This window comes from Sminthopsis crassicaudata, chromosome 6 (assembly GCF_048593235.1).
Source record: "Sminthopsis crassicaudata isolate SCR6 chromosome 6, ASM4859323v1, whole genome shotgun sequence".
NCBI lineage: Eukaryota > Metazoa > Chordata > Mammalia > Dasyuromorphia > Dasyuridae > Sminthopsis > Sminthopsis crassicaudata.
Window position 1 is genome coordinate 114,751,916 of NC_133622.1, and position 23,365 is coordinate 114,775,280.

At 35.8% G+C, this 23,365-nt stretch overlaps 1 protein-coding gene and 1 long non-coding RNA gene across 5 annotated transcripts in view; one reads left to right on the plus strand and one right to left on the minus strand.

Annotated features, from left to right (window-relative positions):
* Window positions 1-15,421, minus strand: part of AP1AR (adaptor related protein complex 1 associated regulatory protein) — a 52,120-nt gene extending 36,699 nt beyond the window's left edge. For 2 of the 4 annotated variants that reach the window (XM_074273556.1, XM_074273553.1), the window contains exon 1: window positions 4,926-5,370. In XM_074273556.1, coding sequence (XP_074129657.1) covers window positions 4,926-5,005 — 80 coding nt within the window. In that variant the 5' untranslated portion in view covers window positions 5,006-5,370. Of the gene's footprint in view, window positions 1-4,925; window positions 5,373-15,403 lie in introns of those variants that run through there. The other 2 variants (XM_074273558.1, XM_074273555.1) reach the window with 2 other exon arrangements.
* LOC141546056 (uncharacterized) overlaps window positions 5,384-23,365 on the plus strand; it is a 71,014-nt gene continuing 53,032 nt past the window's right edge. Inside the window, exons 1-2 of the long non-coding RNA XR_012483220.1 lie at window positions 5,384-6,704; window positions 9,095-9,160. This is a non-coding gene — a long non-coding RNA (uncharacterized LOC141546056). The remainder of the gene's footprint in view (window positions 6,705-9,094; window positions 9,161-23,365) is intronic.

The following is a 23,365-nucleotide window of genomic DNA, read 5'->3' on the forward strand; positions in this document are numbered from 1 at the left end:
ATAATAACAAAATTCATCTGAAATAAAAAAAGGTAAAAAATTCCAAGGGAATTAATAAAAAAAAATGTTAATGAAAGTGGTATACCTGTGCCAGACTCAAAACTATATTATAAAGCTGCAGTCATCAAAGCCATCTGGTACAAGATAGAATAGTTTATCAGTGGAATAGGTTAGGATCACAGGACAAAATACGCAATAACTATAGCAATCTAGTGTTTGACAAACCCAAAGATCCCAGCTTTTGGGAAAAGAACTCACTACTTGATAAAAACTGCTGGGAAAACTGGAAACTAGTGTGGAAAAAAATAGCACTCGACCTACACCTAACAGCACTTACATGATCTAAATGAGTTCATGATTTAGCCATAGTGATATTATAAGCAAATTAGAGGAATATAGCATAGTTTACTTCTCAGATCTGTGGAGAAAGAAGAACTGGAACTCATAATTAAACATCATATTATATTATATTATATTGATTATATTAAGTTAAAAAGGTTTTGTACAAACAAAAGTAATGCCGACAAGATAAGAAGGGAAGCAATAAGTTGGGAAATCAGTTTTACATTTAAGGGTTCTGATGAAGGCTTCATTTCTAAAATATATAGAGATTGACTCAAATTTATAAGAATCCAAGCCATTCTCCAATTGATAAATGGTCAAAGGATATGAGCAGGCAATTTTCAGATTAAGAAATTAAAACTATTTCTAATCATATGAGAAGGTGCTCCAAATTTGATCAGAGAAATGCAAATTAAGAGAGCCATCTACAGCCAGAGAGAGGATTATAGGAACTGAATGTGGATCACAACATACCATTCTCACTCTTTTTGTTGTTGTTCACTTGAATTTTGTTTTTTTTCTCTTGTGCAGCAAGAAAATTGTATAAATATGTTTATACATACTGGATTTAATATACATTTTAACATGTTTAACATATACTGAATTTCTTGCCATCTAGGGGAAGGGGTGGGGAGAAGGAAAAAATCTGAAATACAAGGCTATGCAAGGATTAAAGGATTAATATGTTTTGAAAATTAAAAAAAAGCATTATAAAAAATAGAATTGACAAAATGGAAAACAAACAAAAAAAAACAAAAAAAACCCAACTCCCTGAAAAACAGAATTTGTAAAATGGAAAAAAAATCCATAGAACAAAACAACTCATTTAAAAATCCAATTGGAGAAATACAAAAAGTACTAAAAAATGTAAATGAAGAAAATAATTCACTAAAAATCAAAACTGAACAAATGGAAATGAATGACTCACTGAGATATCAAGTATCAGTCAAGTAAAAACAAAAAAAATGAAAAAAATAAAAGAAAATGTAAAATACTTTCTTGGGAAAACAACTGACCTGGAAAATAGATCTAGAAGAGACAATTTAAGGATTATTGGACTTCCTGAAAAGCATGATGAAAAAAAAAAAAAAAAAGCCTAGACATTATTTTTCAGAAATCATCAAAGGCAGAAATGAGGGAAGGGTAAGAGGGAGTATCTGATAGGCTATCCCATGTGGATTTAGATAGGTCAGGATCTGGTGAGGGGTAAGAATTAACTGCTGCTTATCCTTGGGCCATCTAAGTGATATATTGCTCCTCTGCTCACTGCCTCATCTGGTCTGAAGAAAGAGTAGATACTTAAGTAGATACTATCCCATACACTCTTTATAACGAAGGAGTGTCCCACAATAAAACAAAATATAAAACAATAGGTTTTCTAAAAAATTAAGTAAAGAACTTGTGTCAAAATTTATTAATTATGGAATGAGAAAATAAGTATAGCTCTATGAGACAATTTTAATAAGTCGTGAATGAATAATACTTATGCATATTATCTTACTGGCTCAGACTTTTCTGTTTTAACTTAAATTCAACCCATTTAAATTTAGTGACTTCTTTATCAAGAAGTTTTGTACGCAAATGTGCCTATGAAATGATCTCAAATATACTCTATGAATTATCTACAAGCAATTTTTAAAACTGTTTTCCCCTTTACCATTTCTGCTGCCAAACCGGAGGCTGGGGACTATTTCCAATGTAACTCTTAAGGTAAACATAATTAGACTTGTGAAAATACCATTTAAAAAACCCAACATAAAGCACTTAAAAGCCAAACAAATGACTTCCTGGAACCCAAACCTCTCAGAGCCCATCAATAAATCTGGCAATTAAGTGAAAAGGATCTCTAAGTAGCATTAGCTTCTCCCAATAACTACCCTCAAAATTCCACCTCTTTTGCTCCATGGGTCAGCCTACTTTACATATAATTCTCATAAACCTAGTTACCTGGCGTTACTCACATAAATTAGAAACAGCTAATTATGGACCTTCAAAGTGACTGATGACAGTTTAACAGGGAAAAGCAAAAAACTCAACCAAAAAAACAGTCTTACTGGAGATCAATTAGTGTACCTAACCAAACCACACAGCGTAAGATATTTTCAGAACCAAGATTCAAATTGCTCATCCCTCAAAATATTGGGCTTGTTACACTTTTAGATAAGTTAGGATGTGTACAATGCATCTTAGTAAAACATGTTACAACTTTTAAGACTGGTCACTTTAAGAATCAGAAATCAGTTACTTGAAAAATTCAATTAACTTTATTCCCTGATGGTATTGCATAAGTATTTTCTGTACCTAGGCTGTATGCAATCTCAGATCTAGAAATCTATTTGTTTCAGGACATGCAAAATAGCATATGACATAACAAACTAATACTATGGAACACTGTAAGACTTCCAAAATACTTTTTTTAAAGAAAACAATAGTAATAATAATAGTTAGAATTCATAAAGTGCCTTAAGTTTTGCAAAGAACTTTACATACTTTTTTTTCATTCAATGTTTACAACTTTGAGAGGTGAGTGCTATTATTATCCCATTTACTCAGGAAAATAGCAACTAAGTGACTAGCCCATATTGCACATCTAGAAAGTATCTGAAGGTTGCATTTGAATTTGGATCTTTCTGACCCAGGTTCAGCATCACATCCCCCGTACACTTCAATAACTCTGTAAGTTAAATACAAGAATATCCCTCATTTTACAAAAGGAGTAAACAGGTGTATTTGACCTCAGATGTCTTCACTTTATTACTGTTAGGGCTGAAACTAGTTTCAACGTGAGTTGAAACCTCAGGAAAGCAGTGAAAACTGCAGAAAAGTATTTTAGAAGCATTATTTTAATTCTCTTTGAAAGGGGCAATCCTAAAATTTTAGGAGTGCTGTGCAAAAGAGACATGAAAAGAATTGGAGTTTTGTAGATAAAGAAGTCGCTCTGCAAGAAGACTGGACTGGGCGATTGATTCAAATCCTACAGGGTGGACAAGGGCCAGTATACAACTTCCAACAAAGTCCAGTGCTCCTCTTGCTGTCATCATTAATGTTATGTGAGTGCCCAAAGGAAAGTGACACGATCAGTATTAGGTGTGTGTGTATGATGAACAGCTCGTTCCTGCTTCCTTACCAATCTGTATATAATAGCCTCATAGGTATATGTATATATAGGTATGATGACCTAATAACTTCTTACTACTTCTACTCTTATTTTTCAAATTCTTTCTTAAAAATTCATCTGCTGTATTCTGATGGAAGTGGAAATCTTCAACATAAAGAAGATCCAACTCACTTCCAGTTGATCAATGATGGACAGAAACAACTACACCCAGAGAAGAAACACTGGGAGGGGAATGTAAATTGTTAGCACTACAATCTGTCTGCCCAGGTTGCATGTACCTTCGGATTCTAATGTTTATTGTGCAACAAGAAAATGATATTCACACACATGTATTGTACTTAGACTATATTGTAACACATGTAAAATGTATGGGATTGCCTGTCGTCGGGGGGAGGGAATAAGGGAGGGGGGGTAATTTGGAAAAATGAATACAAGGGATAATATTATAAAATATATATATATATATATATATATATATATATATATATAAAATTCATCTGCAACAAATTCTAAATCCTATGATCCTTTTAGGAAAGCCGATTAAATAATTAAGTCCCATCTCTATATATGGTCACGGATGCATGTATACATATAGTATCTTAAAAGTCAAAAGACAGTTTAAAGCAGTTGGCTTAAAACTGTATAGCACCACACTTACATGCATGTGTGGAATAATAGTTCATTAATATTTCTTCCACTGCTGTACGTATCACTTTCACTAAAAACCATTGATAATAGCCTCATAGTGGATACTTACAGAAAGATGTCTGTGCACATAAATGTGTGCACACACACGCTTATTTAGGATGGTCTAATTACTAACGGTAGCTCCTATTTCTTTTATTCTATTTTCCCAGTTCCTTCCGTCAAAACTCCATCTGCAACAACTTTTAAGTCCTATGATCCCTTTAGGGAAGATGACAGGCAATGATCACACACTTAAGTCCTATCATCATGGACATATTTATATATCCACTATAGCCACGCAAAGTTGTCCTAAAAGTCCCAGTGCAGTTTAAAGCCTTAATAGCTCAAAGCTGCATTGTCTTGTAACACCCTGTTTGTATACATATATTAAGGACTAATCATTAGTGACTGCAGTTCCCCTTTTTAAACTATTTTCTCACTATTTGCCTTAAAAATCTCTTTGTGACATCCTCCCAGTTCTAAGACCCCTTTAGAAAGAAAGGCAAGGATTCAAAAGAGAAGCCCCGTCCTCTGGCAGGGCGTGTTAGGGCACGGGAATGCACCGGGCTGTTTTCTGGCACCTCAGCAGGACGTTCTCCCATCAATGAGTGCGATATCAAATAGAAGCTTGCCGGCCCCGGGAAGGCAGCGGGACCCAGGCGGCAAGCGGAACTTGCAGGGGACCTGAGGGAGAGCTAAAAGTTAGGGAGAGCGGGGTCCCCTACAGGCCCACGGCTGAAGAGGAGGAGTTAGTGGGCGCCCCTCCCCCCGGGCTTACCCTCCGCCACCTCCGCGCTGGAGCCGTCCAGCCTCCTTGCGGAGGACCCCGAAACACTGCGTCCAGCAACAGTTCCCCATCGCATTGCCGCTCGTCGGGCTCCTGACCTTAAGACCGAGCAGGCCCGGCTTTCGCGCGCGCGCCCGCTACCCAGCCCCAGACGCTGCAGTCGCATGGGCGCAAAGAGCCGCTAGCTAGGCAGGGGTGGGGGTGGAGAGTGCGGATCTCGGCGGGAAGCTGCGGGTGGGCGCAGAACAAAGGCGCTTAGTACTTCAGCAGCCAAGGACCTGCGGCGTGAAGCGGCAGAGCCTGAGCCTGGCCCCTCCTGACTTTCTTCATCTGTCCAGCGTTGCCCTCTGCCTCTTCGGCCTTCCTCCCTGGCACCTCGGCCGGCCACGTGGAGGAAACTGTTTCCTTCGGAGTCCGGCTCGAAGACCCCGCCCTGCCCACAATTCTCCGGCCTCGCCCCCTCCTTTTTCACTTAAACTCGCCCCGCCCCTCCCAGGCTCTCCTCTTTCTCTGGGGCTGGCCCTCCTCCCGGAGGCTTGCATCACTTCCGGCGGCCTTTCCTAGTGCCGCTGCAGCAGGCTGAGCAGCTTGTGAGCAGGAATGTCTCCCCAGGCTTTCCGTCCGATTCTTTTTTTCCACTGCATTAACCCTGCCTTCTATTTTCCCTTTCCCTTAAGGGAAAGCAGGAAATTCATTGGTAGAGCCTTGAAGTTCCAAGAACTTCCACTCTCGGTTTGACTGTCGGCCCCCAGACAAGAGAGAGATGGGTTAGAAAATAAGAAAAATGAAAATAGTTTTCGTCCTGCATATTCTCCCTGAGGTTTTCACTCCCGTGATTATTGTATCCTATTATAGGATCCCGGGGAATATTTACACTTCTAAGATTAAATAGGATTCCAAGGAATAATGTATTTTAAGAGTAGTAGGATTAAAAAAAAATCCAATTCTTCTTTTGCAACAACAACAACAACAAAATTCGGTTCTGCACATATACATTGTACCTAGGATATACTATAACATATTTAACATGTATGGGAATGCCTCCCATCTAGGGGAGGGGGTGGAGGGAAGGAGGAGAAAAATTCGGGACAGAAGGGAGTACAAGGGATAATGTAAAAAATTACCTGTGCATATGTACTGTCAAAAAATGTTATTATAAAATTAATTTTAAAAAAAAGGATAGTAGGATTCCCGGGGGAATTTGTCAACTTGGAGGTCAAAGGCTGAAACATTCACATAAGAACACCTTCTGTAGTAAAGAATGGGAAACAGCAGTTACGGTCCAGATCAGGAGTTCTTAAACTTTTGGGAGGGAAGAGGGGGAGAGAGGGAGGAGGCCCTTTTGGCAATCCTCAGAAAAAATGGTTAAGTGTACAAAATTATATAGAAGTACAAAGGAAATCAATTATACAGTATGCCAAAAATCTTTGTGTATTTTAATCAACAGCGCACAAAGACTTTGGGGGATACCTAATATTGAAATAGTTATTTTTTATTTTTTAAAATTCATGGATACCAGGTTAAGAACCCCTGATCTAGTCCAACTTTCTTAATTTTGCATGGGAGGAATCTGAGATCCATATTAAAGATTCTTCCACAACACTAAGAGTTAGAGGAAACCCTAGGATTTCATCACACCAAGACACTGTTGAGAAGATGTGAACAGTCAGTTCTGGAGGCCCTGCTGAAAGAGAAAAGACATTTGAATGAGATTGAGATGAGCAATTCACGTGTGAAGAAGTCACAATGGTCTTTCTCCTTGTTCAAAAGGTAGGTTTATTTATGATTATAGATCATATGATATAGACTTATGATTATAGATGAAATGGCACTGGAAAGCATATAGTTAGCAAGGAGAAGACAAGTTCCCTAGTGAAACTCACAATTAACAAAGAGAAAGGGAACACACTATGTGGTGGGAGTATGCCATTGATTGGCAGGCTAAATCCAGAGGAATTTATTAGCATCTGGAAAAAATTGGCTATATGAAGAGGAAAGACATCATGAGGCATGGAGAAGGCGGGGAAGAGACAGGGTGAGGCAGAATGCAATGGTGGACCAAAAAGGACTCAGCAAAGGTTCAGCCTAGGCCCAAGACAGGGAAATTCATAGGAAAAACTTAACCTCGGGTTTTGACAAAACTTGGTTACAGTAAGGAGGAGTTGTACAAGAGCTCCACGGGGGCTCCAAAGGGGTCTATAAGCTATTGTTATCACTGTACTCTTGCCCTCCAATCTTAGTGCTGTGCATTGCTTTGTAAAAAAATTGTTGGATCCACCATTTCAAAGTCTGATTCTTTTTGTACGGCAAGTTTGGACATGTATTTAATTTATACTTTAACATATTTAACATGTATTGGTCAACCTGCCATCTGGGGTGAGGGGAAGGAGGGGAAAAATTAGAACAAAAGGTTTGGCAATTGTCAATGTTGTAAAATTACCCATGTATATATCTGGTAAATAAAAACTATTAAAAAAATTGTTGGATCAAAAAGAATAAAGAAGTAGTAGCTAAAGAGTTAGCCTTGGAGTCAAGAAGATCAGATCCATACTGGCTAGGTGACTTGCTAAGTTATTTAACTTCTCAATTTCCAAACTAAAAGTTGCAAAACAATGCAGAACTGTCTGCATTAATAGAGGAAATTTCTTCTCAGTTGCTTCCTGTTGAAATAATAAGCAAAATCAACAAATTTGTTGGGACCATTTGATACTTTTAAGATATTAAACATTTTTAAAGAATTTGAATTTTAACTGCAATCAAGTATTAATTGTGGTCCATGACTTGAAGCCTAGCAGAAATCTGTTTGGATTCATTGTATCAGCATACCCATCTGGACAGCCTGTAATGCAAAATAGGACCAAATGACAACAGAAGGTTTCTATGGTATTTCTTACATCATGCTCCTCCTAATTCACCTGGCCTCCTGTAGTTATACTGCCTTTAGAAATGGAAGTTTGAATATGGAGAAAGTATTCAGATTTCTTTTTTTTTTGTTGTTGCCATATAGACATTTCAAATTTCTGCCTCTCTTAGTTAAATCTTAAACAAAATTTTGTTTTGTTCCTGATTAAATATGCTTTTTACTACTAATGACAGTATTGTTCTGGAGTAATTATTTGAATCTTTCTACAACTTGTCAAAGTCCAATTTCCATTCAGGTTCATCCAAATCCAGAACCCTTATCAATGCCATCATTATAAACAGGAGATTGTTCTGTGAAGCACTTAAAATGTCAGGTTCACAATTTTTGTGTGGAACAAATGAGCTGTTTCTCTATTTCTGAATGGTTCCTGAGTAGTTATTAATCCTGGGCTCAATAAAGGACTAAAACTTCAGAGATAAGTGATTTCTAGAAGCAGTTTCAAACAAATCATTTAGAGAGACAATGTTTTTTTAGGTCCAGCAAACTAGAAAATATAATCTAGACTAGACTAATGCAAATCAGCAGACAAAGGTCTTGCTCAAAGTCTACCATTATAAATTGTGTAACTCTGGACTTTTCTTAGTTTCCTCATTTTACAACATGTGTTGAAATTTCTTAAGTACTTCCTTTGAAGTGGTTTTTGAGGTGTAACTGTGCACATGGGTTAATAAGTCACTCATTTGGGTAAGGATTCCACTAAACTTTTAAAAAAGCAAATCTGACTTTATCGTAAAGAGGGTTAATTGCTTATCCAATTAACTGCTTGATTGAAAAATGGAAGCATTTGTTGAAATGATAAGATCTGAAAAGTGGGAAGAACATAATAAATTGCTAAGAGATATTTATACATTTTATCCTATACATGTATGAAGATAACCATTAAATCAACTTAAAGAAATTTAAGAGATAGCTTTCTAAAAATAGTTTACTGTTATAGATTTTTTTTGGAATTGAGTTTAGCTTTAACTTCAAGTAGAAGGCATACAGAATTAGGAGAATTTGTAATGGCCTTCTCTAGAGTTTATATAATCCATTGTATCTAGACTAGATATACAACTAGTAAAATATTTAATTAAATGCATTTTCAAAAAAAGAATTCAAAATAGTTTCCCTTTGCCTTTGATCTTACTTATTTAGTTGTTTCTAGGGTGAGTTAAAGCAAGTCAATAATTAATTAACAAGCATTTATTAAGTATTTTTAATTCTTCTACTATGTTCTTCTCTCTGTTCTTTCCAGCTAATGTGGCTTCCCAGGAATTTACCTGGACATAACAAAGAGTCTTGAAGGATCTTCTAGTTTCAGGTCAATCCCAGTTTTATATCTTTTTTATTTGTAAAATAAAATAATAAAAAGTTGGATATTTTCTATTTATATCACCAGCTCTTTCGGTGTCTGATACATGAACAACATTTAAGAAAGACCTTTTCATTCATTAACCATTGGACTGATCTCTCTCACTGAACTATACCATTTCCCCTATTTTTCTGAACTTTCCCTCATTAGTACATGTCCTTTCACTTTGCTATATGAGAACTTTATTAAGGATTTATTAGGGATTCATATGATTCATATTTAAGTCTCAGTGAACCCACTGGTAGTAGAAGAAAATGACAACTAAGGGACTTTTTTTCATTCATTTCTCTCCTCTCTTTTTAATATAGATAACCTTGGAAACTGATACCCAACTTTCTCTACCCATACAAATGGAGTATCCCATACTACCCATACCCATACATATGAAGCATGTGGTGTTATTGTGTGATTCAAGAGGGGGGAAGAATAGATTTTTTTTTACAAAACTCTTTTCCCTTGATCCTTCTCCACAGGAAATTAATTTTTGCCATGAGAGGAAGCAGAAGGTTAGGACCAGAATCTTGATCACTCTTATATGCTCTATTATAATTGGATCATTTATAGTATACTGAGTATAAACCAATCATTATATCACTAGGGAACCATTATTTGTTGAAAGATTAAATCAATCATACTGAACTAGAGAACTATTAATCACCATGTAAACTAGATAACCATCGTCTTATCAATTCCACTGAGTTAGCACTTGTAAGAATCCTTGTTTCAAGTACAGAGTTCTGGCCCCATAACAAATATCTAAGAAGAGATGGTGACCAAGCTAATGGTGGTTTAATTTGCCTGGCATGCCCATCCTGCCTTTTGTATGTCCATTAGATTATCTTATTGCTTTAGCCAATCAGGCTTATCTAGTTCTCTAAGTGGCAGTTGGCTAGAAATTAGTTGAGATAGGTTGTCCTTTCGCCAAAGGGATTGTTTCACTCCATGATGACTGTAGAAGCTGGTCTTTAAAATGGTTTTTCTGAGGGTTAAGGATAGTCAGTAGGATACTACTCAGATTGATGCCACTCCTGGAGTGCTTATCTTACTGTTGGCTGCAGTAAGTCAATTTGTCTCTGGTGGTAAGGAAAAAGCTGGGTCCCTTCTCCAAAATGAACTCTCCCTTCAGTGATGGCTGTGGTAGCTGGGAAAGAACAAATATAGGAGTTTGGGAGATACTGCTATTTATAAAGTTCTTGGATTCTGGTAAAGATTCTGTCTTTAGCAAAATCTAAGGGGAGATGGTAGTCAAGATCTGAATTGGTGGTGATGGTGACTTGCCTGACATATGCTGCCTCCAATCTCTTCCTCAAGGTATATTGCCTTTTGGCAATAAATTTGGATTTAGCTATATTGGTCTGCAAGTCACAAATATACAACCTATTATTGGGTTTATATTTTAAATTTTTCCAAGTTTCATAAAACTTTCAGAACTTTTGCTTTGTATATATAACTTTGAGAATTCAGTGTCATCATAATGAGTTTCTGTGAAGTGTAAGGAAAATGATACTTAGAATGCAATTTTAAAAATCTTTGTATCTAATTATAACTATATACTCTGCATATCTAGAGAAGAGATCCATGGGAATGGATTGACTAGCCCTTAAAATATTATATAGGTAGACTTCCTTTTATAATTAAATCAGTCCATCCAGGACTATGACTTAACATGGTTATCTGTATCCTAAGAAGTATCCTTTAAGATTTCGGCTGCTCTCTCACATCATGAAGCCACCTTAAAAGATAGTTTTATTTTCAGTACTCTATAAACCAGAAAAGAGTGACATTCTACTTCCAAGTTTCTTTTCACTCTGTTGGAAACTGATTACTTTCCTAATTTTGCTGTTACAACACTAGTATCCTCTGATCTTCAATGCTGCTTAATTTCTCTGCAATTGATTACAATGCTGCTCTAAGTCAGACTTCACAATATCTTTGAATTATTTCACTTCATTCTAATTGAAATTACTCAGTATCACCTTATCAATGCTGTTCTGTTTTTGTAGTTCCTGTGGTCACTCATATTCCTTATCCAGCATTTTATTGGCAAAAAGAAATATGCTCCCTATGCTAATATCTCACCTCGCCAGCTAAGTGTTTATTTCTTCGGTTCTTTCTCCATCAGAATCTATCATAAGAAATACAGATTTGATTCCGGCAGAGAACCCATTCGACTAAGCTTCATTACATCATTAATCAAATTTTCATAATCAGATTCATCAAATAAACCCCCTCATGTTCTAGAAGAGGAAGCTGAGGTTCGGAAATGTGAGATGACAAGATTCAAACTTCCTGTCCAGTGTTCTTATCACTATAGCTGTCATTCCATCCATCTGGGACTTGGTTTCCTCATTGGTAAGAATAGTTAAAGGAGGATTATTGAAGTCTGTGGTAGTCTTTATAGAATCCATGTTAGATCAAGGAGGAGTCACATATCATTTCAATACACAAGAACAGTTTGGCCTGAACAAAGATCTGATAATATTACTGATCAAAAATTAAGTTTGTGACAATCAGCTTCCCTGAATATAGCAAGATTGGTTTTTAGAGAGCAGATACACAAATACACAAGCAGATACAATATACATCTGACTCATACTTGAAACTTTTCTGAATTAATGGGTATGTATGCCTAGGGAAAAATAAAACTTAGGCATATCCTGCATGACTTTTTTTTTTTTTTTTTAGATTACCTATTGTGCTACATGAGGATTATTATTATATGATTAGTGGTCTCCCTGCCCACAATGATTGATGTATCCACATCCCAGTATCCACAAATTGGCCCATGATACTCCCATAGCTCCATCAAAGATTAGACAGAGTTAAAATATATTTAGGGAATTCTTCAGAGTAGACAACTTGACAAATAATAGTCCTTTTTTTATATGTCAAGAATATCAAGATCATAGAGAGAAAGCATGATAAGATGTACAGGAAACTACCTTTACACTACAGAAGATCTAGGGTCAAGTCCTTTGTCTTACATATGCTAGATATAACCGTTTAACTCAATCATTAAATATCTATCTGTGCTAGGAGCTAGAGATATAAAAACAAAAGTGAAATTGCCTCTGTCTTCAAGGAGATTGCATCCTACTGTAATTAAACAATATTAGGAAAACAAGTTAAAAATAAATGCAAACTGACTTTTGAAGTGGAAGAGACAAGACTAGTAAATGGGCTGGGGAAAGCTATGGAATTAATTTTTAAAAAATACATTCATTTAATATTTTATTTTCCCCCTAGATATGTGTAAAAATAATTTTTAAACATTTTTTTGGGTTCTAAATTTTCTTCTTCCTTCCCTACCTCCCTCTCCCTTTCATTGAGAAAGCAAGCAATTTGATATGGGTTATATATATATGTAGTCATGCAAAAATATATTTTCATATTAGTCATGTTGAAAAAGAAAACACAAACCAAACAAACAAGAAAAATAAAGAATTTTTTTAAAAAGTGTATTTCAATTTGCATTCAAATTGCATTAATTCTTTCTCTGGAGATAGATGGATTTTTTTTTAACTTATAAGTATCATCTTCTCTTGTAGGAATGTAAAGGTTTTTCTTTATTGAATATCTTATGAGTTCTTTCTTCATCTTTTTATACTTCTCTTGAGTATTTCTTTAAAAAAGTGTTTGAAAGTCAGGTTTTCTGTTCAGCTCTGGTATTTTCTTCAGGGATGCTTGAAAGTGTTCTATATTTCACTAAATATACAATTTTTTCCCCTTGAAGGATTTGATTCAGTTTTGCTGGTAGGTGATTCTTGATTATAATCCCAGTTGTTGTTTTTTTTTTTTCTCTATGGAATATGATTTTTTTGAGGCAATTGGGATTAAGTGACTGCCCAGGATCACACAGCTAGAAAGTATTAAGTATTAAGTGTGTGAGGATGGATTTGAATTCAGGTTCTCCTGATTCCAGGATTGTTGCTGTATCCACTGTCTCATCGATCTAAGCCCTGGAATAGAATGTTCTAAACCCTCTGATCTTTTAATGTAGAAGCTGCCAAATCTTGTGTTATCCAGACTTTGGCTCTATGATATTTGAATTGTTTGTTTCTGACTGCTTGCAATATTTTCTCTTTGACCTGGACTCCATCTGGAATTTAGTTATAATATTTCTGGGAGTTTTAATTTTGGGGGTCTCTTTTAGGAAGTAATTGGTGGATTCTTTCCATTTTTATTTTACTCTCTTGTTTTAAAATAGCGGGACAGTTTTCTTAGAAGATGATGCATTTTTAAATTTTTTTATAACTATTTATAGCATATTGTGATAACCACAATACCCATTTCTTTCCAACTCTTGTTATTTCTATCTTCACAATATTATGTATGTGTATTCTCTGGTCACAAAGCCAGCCATCAAAGTGATGCAGATCCGTATCATCTTACACTTAGACTATTCTAATAGCTAGGTTTGTTTCACCCTGTTCCAGTCCATCTTCCACTCAGCTGTTAAAGTGATCTTCCTAAAGTGCTGTTCTGATTATGCCATCCTCTCTACTCAGCGAACTTCAGTGGATCCATCTTATTCCCAGCATGAAATATAAAATCCTCTTTTTTACTTTTTTCAGAGCTTTTCCTTTACTTTTTCCTTACTTGGTTCTTTCTTACCATTCTAGGCTTCTTATACTTTACTCCTATTATCTTTGCTTCAGCTCAAATTCCATCATCTGCTGAAGTTCTTTTTCTTCTCTTTCCCTCTACCTTTATATGATATATATCTTGTATACAGATGTTTGCAGGTTTTCTCCCCTATTAGAATGTGAGCTTCTTGAGGGCAAGGACCATATTTTGGCCTTTCTTTGTATTGTCAGCACTTAGTATGCTACCAGGCACATAGTAATTCCCTCATAAAAGCATATTGATTGAGTGATCCTGTCTAATCTTTTTGTATCTCCCCTATCACCTAAGAGAGTGCTCTGTATTTTTCAATATTCTTCATGTAGTTATGAACACACACATAAATACATTGTTCTAAGATTGTTGTGTCCTGCTTGCAGGAGCCCCCAAGTTGGGGTGACAAAACATACCATGCTTCTAGAGCCCCCACGCTAGGGTGATTAAAATATACCATCTTAATGGAGAAATGATGAAAATGGGACTCCTGAGGATGATGGGAAAATGGAGTCCGTTTATTCCAAGGACTTTCCCCTTTTTATACGCTCATACCTTTATGTAACAAAAACAACATTGGATATACTGCGCACATGGGACCACATAAACAACTTGCTATTGTATGTAGTTTGCAACTTGGTATCACTCTTTGCCACCTAATGTCACTCTGCTTCAATCACAACACAGGTTGTTACTGCCCCGTGACTTCTCAGGAACACTGAGAGCCCTTAGGGGAGATGGGGAGCCAAACCAGTTATTGTTAGCAGGTTTCCTCTGGGGGGGGGTGGTCTTATAGCTCATCCAGAGTTTCTCTACTATTTGTGACCCTCTACATCAGATGATATACAGATATTGTTTGCACACACACACACACACGACACACACACACACACATACAATGTGAAGTACATTAGAATAACAAAAATAAAGTATTATATGAAGTGTGAGGAGAGTAGTCATTACAACTGCAAGGGGGTGGATCAGTGAAGCTTTTGGTAACTTGTCCCAATTCATTATTTATATCTGGTTCTCTCCTGAGTTCTCTTGTTTTCCATATAACATAGTTTGGAGCATTATATGGTCTTTTCCAGCTGTGAGATTCTGTGTGCTCTGTGATTTGCTCAATTTTACAAAGTGAGCAAGTAACAAAATTGAAATTAGAATCTGGGTTCTCTTGCTTTCTGTTCCCATTGAATAAGTCATCTCTCTGTTCAAAAATTCTGTAACTATCTTAATTCTATATGATTCAGGCTAAGGGTGAATTCAGTTCTAATTACTTCAGATCCAAGACTTTTTTTTTTTTTTTAACATTAATGCAACATTTTAAGAAAATAACACTTTATACCTAGCAAAAATCAGTATTGTGATTTTAAGCTGAATAAAATGGTCCTATAAAGCATCAGATTTCCATTAGCTTTAAAAAGTAGTCCATTCAAAACCAAAACAAAATCATATATGGTTCAGTTTCTGGAACTAAGCTATAATGTCCGGGATCAGTCAGAGTTAGAATCAGTCAAAGTCCTTGGTCTTTAGGAGGAGAAGTGAAGGAGGCAGGCAAGCTGCCATGCAGCTTACCAAAGATGAATCCTGGACTCTGGAGTCTGGAGCCTGAAGTCTTCTCTCCTTAGCTTGTGGTGTCAGAGAGGCTTTGACTCTTTCCCTCAGCCCTCTAATCCTTGCCTCTGATTACCACATTACAACACATTCAGCAAGCAAGTGAGGAGAGCCATCACATGATCATATATTTATAGAACCATTATTACACCTTGAGTAGATAATTAGCCTTAAGTGCATTGCAGTCTTAGATTCAAATACACCTTTTCAGCGTTCCAGCCCAATACACTAACCAGTGGTCCTCAAACTTTTAAAATTAGGGGGCCAGTTCACTGTCCCTCAGACTGTTGGAGGGCCGGACTATAGTAAAAACAAAAACTCACACTGTCTCTGCCCCTCAGCCCATTTGTCATAACCCTGTGGGCCACATAAAGGTCCTCAGCAGGCCACATCTGGCCCCGAAGGCTGTAGTTTGAGAATCTCTGCTAAGCTATTTGGCAGACTGGAACTGTTGATTCAGAAGTTATTATTACTAATCACATCTCTTAAATGATTCACTCTCATGCTTCCTAGCATTGTTGGTAGGATAAAAGTTTAACATTGAATTTGTTACTCAGCTTCAATAACTGTAATATCGCAATTAAAAAAACAGGTCCAGGTCATGGTCCAGATATTTATTTATCAGCAATTCTCCATCCCCTCACCACCATCCTCCCCCTACAAAAAAACAAACAAACAAACAAACAAAAAAACCCCAAACCAAAAGAACAATATGAAAAATGGGATAAAGTAATTAGGAGATTGCTCCTTATGGTAGAAGACAGTGGTTTCTAAAATTTGTTCAGTAAAATTCCTTGCTTTTTATAAAAAACAATTTTCTTCCCTCTTTCCTCACTTTTCCTCGTCTTAATAAAGCAATAGATATTATCTGATGGATATAATAACATGCTGTGCTTGTATCTAGATTAGACAGGCACTGATTCAAGTCTGACATCATTTGAACATACCATATTAAATTAGTTATCTCATTGAATTTACTGATAGAGAGAATGAATTTATCATGTCTTTCTTTTGTTACTTTTGATTTGAATTTTGTTTCTTGATTTTAAAAAAGTTGGATTTTTGTTGGAATTGTACTTGAAAACATACAATAAATTTGACTTTGATTCACAGCTTTCCTTATTGCCAACCTGCCATTCCTTCTCCAACCCCAAATTATCTTCATATACAGTGCTCACAGTTTATTCTGGTAAAAGGTGGATTCATAAAAGAGATGAGCCTATCTTATCTTTATAATAGAGTTCTATTATATATTGTTATATGCTTACTAGCTGACATATGTAAAGCATCTTACAGTTTATAAAGTATTTTCTTTACAACTGGATAAATATATGAGCCCAGGCAGGTGATTTAATTTTCCATACTTTAGTTTTCTTATCTGCAAAATGAGGGAGTGGAATAGAAAAGCATTTGAATGTCTATTATACGATAAGCACTTGTTCTAAGCTCTGGGGATACAAATAGTAAAATAGAAAATTCTCTACCCTCAAGAAGCTCACATACTAATTAAGAGAGACACATAAAAATGGTTCAGCTTGATGGCAGATGGAAGGCCAGGTGGTATGATTTGGCAGCCAAAGCAGCTGGGCAGATGCCAAAGTGCTGAAAAATCCTGGGAAGAAATGGCAGAGGCAGATGGTCCCCAACCAATGATTGTTAGAAAGTGAGAGGTAGGCAAAAGAGTTGGAGTAGAATTGTGGGGCTCTGAGTTAACTGGACAGAGGTGGGGATGGAGAAGATCAGCATTCAATACCTGGTTGGGAATTGGGCAGTGGAGATTGCAGTGGGTGAGAGGAAGATATCAGAATAATGAACATCACTGCCTTTTCAAAAGGCATTGTGGGATCCTTTGGAGGAAGGGATTAATTAAGTGACCCTTCTACAATTTTCTTGGAACTTTTTGCTTTTCTTACTGTGTTGTCTCCTATTTTGGGTTAGGGTGACTTCTGGGTGAGACCCAGTTCCAGCCAATCTCCTGGTAATTTATGTTTGAAATGAAACAAGACAGTTTATCAGTCACTCAACAATTAATAAAAGGATATTTATTTAAGCTGTATAAGGAGAGAGATACTTAACAAGGCTATGCACTGAGGACAAATATACTTGATTCAGATATCCTGACTGTGAGTTGCCCATTATAATCCACTAATCAAAAATCAGATGACAAGACTCTTCATAGCTGATTTGTAGTCAATTGGCCAGGAAGTGATGTCAGTAGCTTGATCTTTTAGTATTCTAAGACGATTAAGTCTCAAGGAGGATCTCAATACTTTTTAGGAAAAATAGCCTAACTAACTAATAACCACTAAGGGTGGTTAAGATATTGCTTCCACCATGCCCCCATCATACTCCACTGTATATTATATTTATGTCTCTATCATATTCCCAGAATAGAATCCTTGAGGACAGGGAATATAATTTTTTTTCCCCTGAGGCTGGGGTTAAGTGACTTGCCCAGGGTCACACAGCTAGGAAGTGTTAAGTGTCTGAGACCAGATTTGAACTTGGGTCCTCCTGAATTCAAGGCTGGTGCTCTATCCACTGCACCACCTAGGTGCCCCAGGAATATAATTTTTCATCTTTCTGTCTCCAGTGCCTCATAATGTCCTAGAACATAGTTGGCATGTAGCAAATGTTCATTGAATTGAAACATTGACTCATTTAAATAACAAATATTACTGTTATCTTTCCCCTCAAGTGCCATGATTGTCACTAATTGTGAATTTTTTTGCCTAATTTCTGGATAATAATGTTAATGGCCAATTATGTCTACTTCACAGAAGGAAAACATGATACTCACCTGTCTTCATCAACAGAGCCTCTTCCATCTATTGAGATTTTTCCTGAACATATTATACAATGATTAGTAAACTCCTTTCTTTCTTACTCTACTTATGCCCAAGACATTGAATCCTAGTTTGCTGAAAAGCGAAATTCCTTTTCCAAACTCTATGCTTGTTTTTCAACCTCCTGCACCTCAACCCTACTGCTCCATCATGTTCTAATCTACATCTGCCTGACCCTTCCTCTTGCTCTCTGAACTCCTTCATAATGAACAAACTCTTCTTTAATTTAGATGTTTTTCTTTCATGCTTCTTTCACTTTCTAGCTCTTATCCATACCTGACTCATCCTAGATGATAAGCCTGCCTTTCTAGTTCTTGTTATGCTTCATGCCCAACTCACTAGTCTCAGAGATAATCAGAATCTTCCTTGCTCCCCACTGCCATTTCCCACTACTATTTCCAGACTCTTCTTTGACTGCTATCACTCAGAACCTCTTCTTCTTTGATGCCCAGTTTTATTCAAATTTATCACCCAATCTAGATTGTGGTGGCTGTTTTTTATTGACCCCTTAGATATTCTTCCTTTTTCAGTGAATTCAGTTCTTGGGTTAGTTTTTTTCTTCACTTCAATTCCTATCTTCATACTTACTAAAGGATTACAACTTTCATGTTGGTGATCTTTCATGTATTTTTACATCCCAATTCTCCCATCTACTCAACTCCCACAATCTACTCCTTTGCTCCATAAAGATGGTCACACCCTTGAACTTGCCATTACCCATTTTCATGATAAAGACCTCTTGACATTTCTTTATCTGATTGCAATTTCCTATTATTTTATATCTTTGTATCTCTTTTTCCCAAATTTTGTCCTTAATAAGATGGCAGTTTTTTTTACTTTTAAACACTTCTCCAGGTCACTATCTCTGCCTTGGATACATTCTCTCTTTCCAGGTGTTAAGACTAGATTGTATTGAAAATACTCTCCTTTAATCATTCCCACTCCACACAGCTTTGTATTATTGTCATCATCTACCTTCACTACTTCTACTTACATGTTGATCCACTAAAAACTTGTGTTATTTAATCTCAACTGGCTTTCAGTATAACAAGGGAAACCCTTTATTCCTCTCTAATGGCCACTGTCCACAATGGCCATTCTACACCTTTTCTTAAACATTTCACACAATACTGAAACCTTACACACTCCTCTCTCTACTATCTCATTTAATGTCTGTGCTTTATGCTTCACTAAAAAAATCAGTTATTTATTAAGAGCTCTTTCTCTCTCTCCCTATCCCTCATCTCATAGTCCCCTGATATCCTACAACACATTCAAGTCTCATTTATCCTTTAAAAAAATCCTCAGCAGGCCCCACAATTCCTGCTCTCATCCAATATATTTCTTTCATTCCCCAGCCAAACCCTTAAAAATATTAACAGTCAGTGCTGCCATTTCTTACTTCTGAGACCTGAACACCTTACAATCTCTTTTATTCTCACTCTGCCCTCTCTGAGGTTTCTACTGATCTCTTTTTTCTCCCAAAGTTTTTTTATTTGGTGAAACAGAATAAGCAAAAAGGAAAACAGAAAAGCAATTCAAAACAAAATGAAACAAAACAAAAGACAACATTATCATGTGCTCAGCAGAACATTAGGGAGAATTCAAAATATGTAATAACAAATACCAATTTAAGAAAATATATATTATTAGAAGAAATTATATTCATGGGTATCTGTCTTTTCCTTATAAATTGTTCTCTGCTGCACACCTTATTTACTTTATTCTTTTCCCTCAACCTCCCATTACTCCCAAATAGATAAGAAGATATTTATTTATGTACACATATGTAGATATATACTTATATACACACCCATATCCCTGACACACTTGTCTTTCTTATCCCCACTGACTCTTTCATTAAATTCTGTTCTCTAACTTAGCACAGTTCTCTTGTTGTTGTTGGGTAGAATGACAATAGTGTAAACAGTTTACACTCAATTCCCAGTGTTCCTTCTCTGGGTGTAGCTGTTTCTGTCCATCATTGAGCAATTGGAACTGAATTGGATCTTCTCTTTGTTGAAGATATTCACTTCCATCAGAATACATCCTCATACAGTATTGTTGTTGAAGTGTATAATGATCTTCTGCTTCTGCTCATTTGACTTAGCATCAGTTCCTGTCTCTCCAAGCTTCTTTGTATTCTTCCTGTTGATTATTTCTTACATAATAGTAATATTCCATAACATTCTATACCACAGTTTACTTAACCATTCTCCAATTGATGGACATCCATTCAATTTCCAGTTTCTGACCACTACAAACAGGGCTGTCACAAACATTTTTGCACATACAGGTCCCCTTTCCCTTCTTTAATATCTCTTTAGGAATAAGCCTAGTAGTACCACTGCTGGATCAAAGGATATGCACAGTTTGATAACTTTTTGAGCATAATTCCAAATTGCTCTCCAGAATGGTTGGATTTGTTCACAACTCCACCAACAATGTATCAGTGTCCCAATTTACCCACATCCTATCCAACATTTGTCCTTATCTTTTCTTGTCATCTTAGCTATTCTGACAGGTCTATAGTGATATCTATCTCAGAGTTGTCTTAATTTGCATTTCTCTGACCAATAGTAATTTGGAACACCCTTTCATATGAGTAGAAATAGTTTCAATTTCATCATCTGAAAATTATCTGTTCATACCCTTTGACCATTTATCAACTGGAGAATGGTTTGATTTCTTATAAATTAGAGTCAGTTCTCTATACATTGTGGAAATGAGGCCTTTATCAGAACCTTTAACTGTAAAAATATTTTCCCAATTTGTTACTTCCCTTCTAATCTTGTTTGCATTAGTTTTGTTTGTACAAAAGCTTTTTAATTTGATGTAATCAAAATCTTCTATTTTCTGATCGATAATGATCTCTAGTTCTCCTTTGGTCATAAATTCCATCCTCCTCCACAGGTCTGAGAGGTAGACTATCTTCTGTTCCTCTAATCTATTTATGATCTCATTCTTTATGCCTAAATCATGGATCCATTTTAATCTTATTTTGGTATGCTTTATTAAGTGTGGGTCCATGCCTAGTTTCTGACATACTAATTTCTAGTTGTCCCAGCAGTTTTTGTCAAATAGTGATTTCTTATCCCAAAAGTTGGGATCTTTGGGTTTGTCAAACACTAAATTGCTATAGTTATTGACTATTTTGTCCTGTGAACCTAACCTATTCCACTGATCAACTAGTCTATTTCTTAGCCAATACCAAATGGTTTTGGTGACCGCTGCTTTATAATATAGTTTTAGAGCAGGCACAGTGAGGCTGCCAAACCTAACCTATTCCACTGATCACTTAGTCTATTTCTTAGCTGATACCAAATGGTTTTGGTGATCGCTGCTTTATAATATAGTTTTAGATCTGGTACAATAAGGCCACCTTCATTTGATTTTTTTTTTTCATTAGTTCCCTTGAAATTCTTGACCTTTTGTTCTTCTAGATGAATTTTGTTGTTATTTTTTCTAGATCATTAAAATAGTTTCTTGGGAGTCTGATTGGTATAGCACTAAATAAATAGATTACGCTAGGGAGTATTGTCATCTTTATTATATTCGCTTGGCCTATCCAAGAGCACTTACTATTTTTCCAATTGTTTAAATCTGACTTTATTTGTGTGGAAAGTGTTTTGTAATTTTGCTCACATAATTCCTGACTTTCCTTTGGTAGATAGATTCCCAAATACTTTATGCTACCAACAGTTATTTTGAGTGGAATTTCTCTTTGTATCTTTTGCTGTTAGGTTTTGTTGGTGATGTATAAAAATGCTAAGGATTTATGTGGATTTATTTTGTTTCCTGCAACTTTGTTAAAGTTGTGAATTATTTCTAATAGCTTTTTAGTAAAATCTCGGGGGTTCTCTAAGTATACCATCATATCATCTGCAAAGAGTGATAATTTGGTTTCCTCATTACCTGCTCTAATTCCTTTGATCTCTCTATCAACTCTTATTGCCTAAGCTAGCATTTCTAATACAATATTGAATAGTAATGGTGATAGTGAGCAACCTTGTTTCACTCCTGATCTTACTGCTAATAGTTCCAGTTTATCCCCATTACATATGATACTTACTGATGGTTTTAAATAGATGCTCCTGACTATTTAAAGGAAAAGTACATTTTCCCTATACTCTCAAGTGTTTTTTATTAGGAATGGATGTTGGATTTTATCAAATGCTTTTTCTGTATCTATTGAGATGATCATATGGTTTTTGTTAATTTGGTTATTGATATAGTCAATTATGCTATAGTTTTCCTAATATTGAACCAGCCCTACATTCCTGGTATAATCCTATTTGGTCTTAGTCTATTATAGGCTAAGGGGATGATTTTCTATAATCTTTTTGCTAATATTTTATTAAAGATTTTAGCATCAATATTCATTAGGGATATTGGTCTATAATTTTCTTTCTCTGTTTTCAACCTACCTGGTTTAGGTATCAGTACTATGACTGTGTCATAAAAGGAATTTGGTAGGATTCTTTCAATCCCTATTTATTCAAATAGTTTATATAAAATTGGATTAATTGTTCTTTAAATGTTTGGTAGAATTTACATATAAATCCCTTTGGTCCTGAGGATTTTTTCTTAGGGAATTGATTAGTAGCGTGTTCTACTTCTTTTTCTAAAATGGGACTGTTTAACCAATTTTCTTCTTCCTCTGTTAATCTGGGCAAGCTACATTTTTGAAGGTATTCTTCCATTTCATTTAAGTTTTTGAATTTATTGGCATAAAGTTGGGCAAAGTAACTCCTAATTATTCCTCTGATTTCCTCTTCATTAGTGGCGAGTTCTCCCTTCTCATTTTTAAGATTAACAATTTGATTTTCCTCTTTCCTTTTAAAAATCAGATTACTAAGGGTTTATCTATTTTGTTGGTTTTTTCATAAAACCAACTATTAGTTTTATTTATTAATTCAGTAGGTTTTTTTACTTTCAATTTTATTAATTTCTCCTTTTATTTTTAGAATTTCAATTTTAGTGTTTGACTAGGGGTTTTAAATTTGTTCCTTTTCTAGCTTTTTTAGTTGCAAAACTAATTCATTGACTTTCTCTTTCTCTATTTTATGCAAGTAGG